The sequence below is a fragment of the Nothoprocta perdicaria genome, unplaced genomic scaffold (assembly GCF_003342845.1).
Source record: "Nothoprocta perdicaria isolate Ctin4 unplaced genomic scaffold, notPer1 scaffold_2, whole genome shotgun sequence".
In the NCBI taxonomy this organism is placed as follows: Eukaryota; Metazoa; Chordata; class Aves; order Tinamiformes; family Tinamidae; genus Nothoprocta; species Nothoprocta perdicaria.
In genome coordinates, this window is record NW_020455204.1 from 13,521,223 (window position 1) to 13,530,353 (window position 9,131).

Here is a 9,131-nt window from a genome sequence, read left to right on the forward strand (position 1 = left end):
CAAAAAAAAAAAAAAAAAAAAAAAAAAAAAAAAAACAGAACTTTTGCCATATGCAAAAATAAGGAGTCATTCAAAAAGCATTGACAACTTTAACCCACTATTTCACTTTAAAGCACAAGACAGAATCTTGATCAGGAAGCTGGGAAATATTAGCAATTATGAAGAGAATTTCTTCCACTAAATGAATTTTCTTACAAAAATACTGTTCATCTGACCAAATCTTTTTTTTTCCTGTGTTTTATTACAGAAAATAAATTGATAAGTTCATGTCCTACAGCAATAGGGAATACCATTTAAAATCTTTTTCAGAAGCAAAATTCAAGTCATTTTTTATAATTAATAATTATTAAGTAATATTTAAGAGATGTAGCTTTAAATATATCTAATAGGGAAATAATTTTGAAATCCTGCTTTCATTTCTTACTAGCTGAAAATGGTTGAGAACCATAAGGAGTACATACAAAGGGCATAGTTAACATTACAAGAATTCTTATTTCAATGTTTCCTAACGTTTAGTCTTCTTAGTATTGCTCATTGCTATTTTAACTCAACACAGTATTGTAAATATTGATAAATACACTTTATCAATAGAGTGGATTTTTAAAATTATTTCTTTTGTTATTTTTCTGAAGCCAATAATTCTCTTGGAAGAAGACCTGAACCATCTTTAGATGAGCCCTCTTCAACGGGGAGTAATGAGGATGCTACCAGAACGGAACAACAAGAAGAATCTGCTTTTACAAATGGTCCTGCACAGCAGGAGTTAAACCCTCAGAATCAGCTTGTTACCAGCTGAGGGGTAATATTTGTTTTTCCAAGGCTGGTATCGCATCATGAAAATGGGATGTGAACAGTTACAAACCTAAAAACTAGAAGTCCTAGTTGTTGATTAGCATTAATAACAATCTCCAACAGCCAAAATCATATGGAAATCCACTGATCTAACTTATCCATGATGGAAGAGAGAGAGACAAAAAAACAAAACAACACCTCATAGCCTCCTTAACAAGCCAAGTAGAGAATACTGATTTTCTCACTAGACCCAACTAGATTATATGGTATTTTTTTAATGGACAAAGACAAAATCTTTGTCTCTGCACAAACGCAACTGCCCCTGGTTTCAGTGAAGAGCAGATTTTACTCATCACCTAAAACATTACCTGACTGCCTTTACCCCCGTTGAGCTTGTTGTAGTGAGGGTGCCCAAGCTGGCTGTGTGAACACAGGACAAGGAGGAAAGCCGCACGCTGCAGCGCGTCCGCCTGCCCTTCAGCTCCCCAGGCACTATAATGAGACTGCTGCTTGCTTTTCTTAGGGGGGTGGAATCTCATATTCCGTCCTGGAATAGGCATTTTCCTTTAAAATCAAACCTCATACCAGAAAGATTTCAATACGATCACGGCCTGGCAGACCCGCTGGCTAATCTTGGAGGAGCCAGAGTTCCAAAGTGTCAACAATTCCCTGGGGAACAGAGCAATTAATGGCCCATCCGTCCATTTCCCCAACATGCATCCCTCCCCCTACCCAAGAGAACATAACGTCCTTAAAAAAAAAAGTAATAATAATAACAAATAAAATGGGCCAGGTGACATAAAGTGAAAGAACAATTTATTTTCAAGTTCTTTTATACCTGATACTAGTGAGGACTTTTTTTCTGGTCCTACAGTAAATTTTAAAGATATTTGTTTAAATGGCAGTTTATTTGATAAATATTAGATGGGATTATACAGGTAATAAGTATAGAGTGGAAATGTCTTCTGTCTGATTTTAAGCTGTGAGGTAAGTGGCTATAGGAAGGATCTGACCTTTAAAGCAATGTGCATACACCTCTGCAAAGTTATTTAAATCACATAGATTCTAAATTGCATCAGTCTATGCATTATTGAGGGTTAAATCTACTCTCCTTGCACTACATTATTTACTCTTGTAAATAAAAATATTTTTCTATTTCAGACTTTCTGTGAAGGATTTTTTTAAAGCTTGGGGCAATCGGCCAGTGCTTTGAGGAAGACAGAGTTCTTGCAGAGCTGACCTGGGAAATGCTTTTCTATCAAACAGTAGAAGTTTTCAGTAGGGAAGGAATGATCAAGAAATAATATGCAAGAGTGAAATAACTGCACATGCATGCAAACATCTCCCTGGCTCCACAGTGAATGTTGCTCCTGCTGAAAAACAAAATAAAATGCACCAAAAAGTTTCTGGGAAGAGTTAATTCTTCTGGCCAATAGTTTCATTCAGTAAGCAAAGGGAGGAGGAAAAAATAAGGTGGTTTTTTTTTTTCCCCCACATTTTCTCTTCAGCAGTACAATCACAATGAGTTATATACACTCCATCTTACTGAAGTTTTCATTGTTTTTTGAGCAAGAAAGCAGCAAATGACAGGTTTTTTTTTTCATAGTAAATAATTTCTGACTTGCACCGGTTATAGATCCTGTGCTTTTGGTATCCATTGCAAATAGATCATTGGCATTTTTTAACCTGTTGTTTAGACTTGCAGAGTCCTTGCACTGCTGAATTTAATGCTATATTCCTTACTACAAATGTGTGGTTATTTTAAGGGTTCTCTCAACTTTACATTTCTCACCCAATATGTGAAAACAAGTGGTCTGACATGACTTAAACTAGGGGACGTGATGTGCATTTGTGCTGAGGACAGGGCATGGTGAAAGTGTGGGAGCAGGGCGAGATGTAGGAAGATGCCAAGTGCAGTCCTTGAAAACCAGTAGGCCAGTGGTCCCAGCAGAGGCACAACACTGTGCACCAGAGTGTGCGTGCTGCTAAAGGTAACCATAAAAAAAGCTATTTGAATTATACACATGGCAGGTTTGCATCCCACAGGCTGTATCTGCAAAACTGATTTTACTGTATTTGCCCTAATCCTTAAAAGTAATAGGATCAATGAAAAAAATCTTAAGGAAAAAAGCACCATTGAGAAGATCCATCCCATGAAAGATGATCCATGGTGGTGCAATTGCAGGCCCTCATACCCAGGTGTTGAAATTGCAGCGGTCTTGGAGCAGCTGCAGCTGAGGCTTAGCACACATAGGCCAGGACTAAGCATTAGCAGTCAGTGTGACGGCATCTTCCAGTCCAAAGCAGGGTCGTGTTCTCAGCTTTTGCACTGAACTAACCAGAGGAACTTTGCCAGGAGGGGAATTTCACATCTTTGCCAGGAGGGGAATTTCACATCTGTATCTCCCAAGACAAGTGCCAAAGCTGGAATGTCCTTCTTGACGCCAACGGTTAATAATTAGGTCTTTGTTCATTGTTAGCCGTTAACGTCAGAAGTCCCACCAGAAATAGTTAACACCAAAGCATGCAAAAGATAAGCAACACCCCACAATAAGCTGACAATACTTGAAGCTGAAAAAATTATTGTTTAATTTTTATTTATCACGATAGGATCTGATTTCTAGGAGGCTGTTTGTAAACCTAGAGAATCGTGTGCAGTTCCCAGAGAGGATGGTTAGTTAAGCTAAGGAGCTCCACAACTCCATTGCATCTGCAAGAAGGAAAATATATGAAAAGGAAGTTGCAATAATCAAACATTATCTTTCCTAAGAAAAGTCCTTTGAAGTTCATATTACCTGCAGCCTACACGGAATGCTTAGGATGGGAAGGCGTTATTAAATCCAAAAGTAGAGAGCTAAAACACTGCTTTATGATTCATAGAATTTATATTTCTGAGACGCCCCAACACCAAGACATGCAGGTTGGAAAACAAAGCTTTTGCAAAATTCTAGAGCTTGGGACAGTTTTAAGTGGTGTCCACTTTCCTCTTTCCCTCCTCTCGCCTTCTCCTCTTGATTCAGCTCAGAAGCATCGTTAGCAAATGAATTACAGCACAACTTCATCAGTGAAGAATTTCAGAGTGCTTATATCCAAAATGAGTGCCCAGCTGTTAATCTAGTATTGATGCATAGTTCACAGTAACTGAACAAACAGATGTGTGCTACTGCGCAGGAACACAGCGAAACATCACATGGGATGTAGCAAAGTGCTATGAAAAAGGAGAAAAATCACATGCTGACTACGGACAATTGGGCGCTGTGCAGATGAGCTTCAAAAATGAAGTCCGTGGAGAGTAGTTCTCTGAACACTCAACAAGCAGTGAGGATGGGGCAGCAGGTTGCACCAACGAAGAGGTTGCCCAGATTTTGCAGCTATTCCTGGGAGCCGGCTGGGCTCTGCTCCCCCAGCAAGGGGGTGTCAGGACAGCCCTGCTGCAGGCAGCCTCCCCAGCCTGAGTCCCAGGCCCTGCTGCTGAGCGCTGCCTTCCAACGTGGAGCACCAGCACGGGCTCTAGGGAACACGGTCCTGCCTATTAGAAAGTCATACTTCAAAATAGAAGTCTGTCCAGCGGCCAAAAATGGGTCAGTTCTCAGGAATTTGCCCTGGTACTTTTGCAATTCCATACTACAAATACATTTCATACTGGGAAGGCATTGCAGACACCCTTTACAAGCACATGGGAAACATGGATTATCCCCAAGAGACTTATCTTATAGCCAGTTCTCAGTCCGTGTAAAGTGTCCCCATTGACTTTAATGGACTATGACATTTAAGACTGGCTGACTGCTGACCCTAATTCTGGGTCAAATGCAGCACAAAGATAGGAAAACAGGTTGAGTAAATTGCTTCTGGAGTTCTCCTACACCTTTTCCCCCTCGAAAAGGCAACAACAAAAGAAAACTCTGCATGCAAACACACAAGCTAGATGAAGAAACCAAGCTGTAGAAGGATCAGAGGTGAAAACAGATGAAATTTTTAGCAGGAAAAACCCAAGGATGCTAAGGATGACTTGGAGAATCCAGACACAGAGCAGTCTCCTGTGCTAACTGAGATCTAGGCAAAGGGAACAATTACTGAAGAAAGTAAAAGACGGGGGAAAAAAGCAGAGGTGGGAGTACAAACACACTGGAAACACATGATGACCTGAACTCTTACAAAAAATCCCTATTACTAATCCAGAAGACCATGTTAGTTACAATGAGAACTTAAGGTTTAGGTACATCTTGGTACATCTATGTTAAAAGCAGTCATGGACGAAGAGATGGACATGGCAGGACATGGACAAATGAGAATCAGAACCCAGAGAGATAAGGAATAACAAGCAACCGAAGTGAGAAGTAAGAAAAAACTTGCGTAATTGCAGCAGCTCTAGCTCAGCCTACAGGAAGCATGAGAAGAATCAGAAAACTTACCGTGGACTAGAGGCTCTGAAGCCCTGGAGCTCCAAGCCCCATGGCACTGACAGAGCTCAGTCCACGGGCCCCTTCCTTAAGAGGGCTGGGCGGCTCCGTCAGCACTGTCAGGTGCCCGAGGGTGGTATCCAGGTACCCCTGCAGAGGAGGCAGGCCGCAATAACCTGTCCTCCCTTTGCCTTCAGTGATCTTGCTCTCATTTAATTCACCCCTGGACCTTGCTTCCCTGTCGCATCCTCATTTTCCAGCTCCTTCTCTTTTCTTTCACCAGTTTGCCCTTGTTGACCTCCGTCCTCAGTCACCTCAGCTTTCCACATAGCTGCTGATATTCAGCATTGCCCTTTCTTCTTATCTGCTCTGCCAGGTGAACGGGAGAAAGTGCAAGTCCACTGGCAGATCCTCACACTACCCAATTACGGATCGACAGAGTAGCAACCAAAGGGTAGTCATCATGGCATGACCTTAACTGTTTGCCATGGAGTATCTTTGATTTGCCTCCAGCTTACACAATCCCTCTTACTCTGTTTTAATAATCTAATGGGGACTAGGGTCCATCAGGGAGAAAGTGGCGCAGCACAATTGTGCTAACCCCTTCCTGAGGAGCAGGTTCCCTCATCCCCACTGCATGTTGGGAGCAGCACCATGTGGTCCCAACAGCCCAGGTCCACACAGCGTCCTCTACCACAGCCAGACACTGTCCCAGAGGGCACTGCTTGAATGGCCATAGTGTGCCAGGACACACACCAGCAAATGGTGCAGTGGGCATGAGCTGGTGCTGATCCAGACATCCCTTTTTAGATAATTTAGATAACCGTGCAGATGAACTCCAAGACTGCTGGCTTCTTGGTCGTAGGCTGTGGGACTCCATGAGGTTTTACAACCCCCCCAACCTCTGGGAAATGAGTCCCTGTGCCCTGCACCAGCATGGGCCCTCCAGCAGCCCAGGAGGGCGCAGGTGTGTTGGAGACTTACTTACTTTCCTGGGAGCAATGAGCTTGGCAGGTGTTTGTAGACCACAGGGCAACACAAACTGATCTGGACTGATTGCAGCGATAACGTTTCCACTCGTGCTTTACCTTCTTCTAGCATTGCTCCTGCTGAGGGAGACTGTTAATGTGAGCACCCTCTTTCAGCCTGTGAGAGACTCTGGGCACCAATAACTCACCATAACATCCCTACTGCTGAGATCAGAGTGAAACCTCTACCTCGGTTGAACACAACACCAGGAAGAGGAGTAGAAACTCAGGACATGTCAGATGGATTGCATTATTCCTGTGATTGCAACTTTTTCTGCTTAAGTTATTCTCTCACCAGCATCCATTTGACATCATTGCTGTCTTTGCTAGTTAGCAAAGTTAGCTAGTTAGCTGCTTTTGCAGCTTTCCATTCTGTTCTGCTGCTCCAGGTTACATCCAAGTTTCTACATATGGTGTCACAGAGGAGTCTCTTTCCCTTCCTCTTTTAAGGGGGAAGCACCTCCTATTAGTTCATTTTCCAAGCCCACCACCCCCTGCCAGTCCCAGAAAGCAAGGTGCTCATTTCAGTGGATTTAGTAACATTATCAGCTGGGGAAACCCAGCTAGGTCAACTCTGATGGAAATAACCCAGAATTTCCTGTATTCTCCACATTTCTCTTAGAAAATTGTACCCTACATATTTTCAAACCTTTGCTTAGGATCAGACATACTCAAGTGGTAATAAGTTTTATATTAAAATCACTTGCAGCCCCTAAGGAACCAATAGGCCAGTATTTACGGATTAGTTTGCTGAAATGAAGAGCTGCAACAGAACAGAGATGCGAGTCCCAGTAGGCCTTGAGTCCACGAAATCCAATGGCCAGAGTCATCACGGCCGAGTTCCTGAGGTACCCGGCTCAATCTGACAGAGTTGGTCACCTATACATCATTATAGGCAATTTGATGTCTACAGAGGAATTGAAACCCACAGCAGAAGCAAGGGCCATGCCGAGGGAATAGGCAACCCCAGGCACCTGGAGGTTGTCCAGTCCAGTCTTGCTGCACTGCCTGCTCCTCTGGGCTAGCGCCCATGGGCAAACACACCCTATGGGCCTTGCCCATCATCAAAAGGGAGCAAAAGCATCACGTTGCATATTACATGTTCAAGTCAAACACAGAGGAGCACCTTGCTGTTTCGGTAGCATCAGCACCATGCGAGTACACATAGGGAAAGAGCTCTATGACAGACTTGGTCACACTGACACGGGAGCTAGAAAGCCCTTATGCAGCATTCTGAGTAGTAAAGTCCTCCTGCACATTTCCAAGAAAGCTTTATTATCCTGTGTGCTAATTCAATTAGCAAGCAGAAAAAAAAAAAAGAAATAGGCTGAGCTTATTGATAGCTAACACCTCCCCAAACACCGCACCTGTACCTTGCCCTCCTGCACCACTAACCTGGGATACTTAGAGCCTCATGCAAGGCATTGGGCACGTATCAAGGACTGCTCGCTAAAGAAGATTCCTCTTCAGGTTGGAATGATAATTTTCTGGTCACCACTAAGTTTTCTTATTTTTCACACATTTTTATAAAATGTGGTTATATACATTATAAGGATTTGGGAGGTATAGAACCTCCCAGATATCCCCCCCAGCTGGAGTTCCGTGTGAAAGCAGCAATCTGGATATCTACCTGAATATGCACCTGGTAATTCCTGAAGGGCTGAAGACAGGAGACTAGATTTAAGAACACCCCTATCGCAAAGCTGCCAAGTTATGCACAGATTATCCTTTCACAGAATCCACTGAGAGATTTTTTTTTCAAAATTTTAAAAGACTGTGGTAGTGTTAACAGCTACACTCCTTGTTGCCATCCACTTTTCTGCACATTCAGCTTTGCCTGAAGTTTAAGATAGCAGCACTGTATAATATCAGATTTTTCTAGTGGTTTAGCCAGAACCTAATCTTCTATCAGCCAGAAACCTTCTTCCCCTCCACCACTTACCCTCATCCCTGTTATCCAGCAGTTTTCCATCTGCCTACGAGCTGCTGTAACTGGCTCTGTCCTCAGGCAGCCTGGCCAGTGATGAGTCCCATGCGGTACAACCTGAGCATCCTGAGCTCGACTTAAGTGGAGAAATTATAAACTGGATTTTAAAACCAGCTTTGCAATACCCATTAACAGCTCTCATATCTGCTTAAGATCCTTGGAAGAGCAAGCGCTCCTTGTTAACTATCAGCAAAAAAACATATATAATAATAATTTGATGCTAAATAAGCCCATCTCCTCCCCTGGAGGCTATAACTATCTTATGCTCCCCTACCAGTTTGTGTGACAAAAGGTTGGGAAAAAGTCATCCTTTGAGTGTTTTATCACATGATGTAGCTACAGGGCTCGCTCAGTTCCCATTGCTTTTTGTGGCCGTTCAGAAGTTCAGAAAAAAATAATAAAAAGTCCAAACATGAAAGCAGCCAAACCTGGCCGTGCAGGAAGCAAATCCCACACTCAGGTTCCAGGGCATCCCTCTCTCCTGCAGACTCTTTCCCCAGACACAAGTCAGCGAACAAGGCGGGCGCTGTTCGCGGAGTCTCGCTCTGAGCCAGCCCCAACTCCTCTTGCACCGCCACAAGGTCTCTCCCTTGAGAGCTCAGGCTGCTGCAGCTCCTGGACCGTCCTGTCTTGTCTTGCAAATGCCTCTTTCCCAAAAACACAGCTCTACTATCCATTCCCAGCATCTCGGTTACTGTAGCATTTAGGCTAAGCACATACTTGCTGGTGGTTATCCACATCTTATGGATCACAAGATCCACACCAGAAAAAAAAAAAACCATTTTCTGAATTTTCCTCAGAAACAGGAGTCATTCTGCTCTGTGTTCAGGCACAGCACAAAGCACAAAGATCTGCTCCATCATGCCCAAGCACTACAGCAATAAGGAATTAAGAAGTGCACATAAGGATCTTCTGCCCTACTGA

General features: G+C 43.2%; 1 protein-coding gene across 2 annotated transcripts in view; it reads left to right on the forward strand.

Annotated features, from left to right (window-relative positions):
• The window catches only part of SEL1L3 (SEL1L family member 3), a 29,532-nt gene extending 27,508 nt beyond the window's left edge, over positions 1-2,024 (forward strand). Inside the window, exons 23-24 of one of the 2 annotated variants that reach the window (XM_026037655.1) lie at positions 633-799; positions 1,954-2,024. In XM_026037655.1, the coding sequence (XP_025893440.1) occupies positions 633-796 (164 nt within the window). In that variant the 3' untranslated portion in view covers positions 797-799; positions 1,954-2,024. Of the gene's footprint in view, positions 1-632; positions 1,526-1,953 lie in introns of those variants that run through there. The other variant, XM_026037653.1, reaches the window with a different exon arrangement.
• The last annotated feature ends 7,107 nt before the right edge of the window (positions 2,025-9,131 follow it).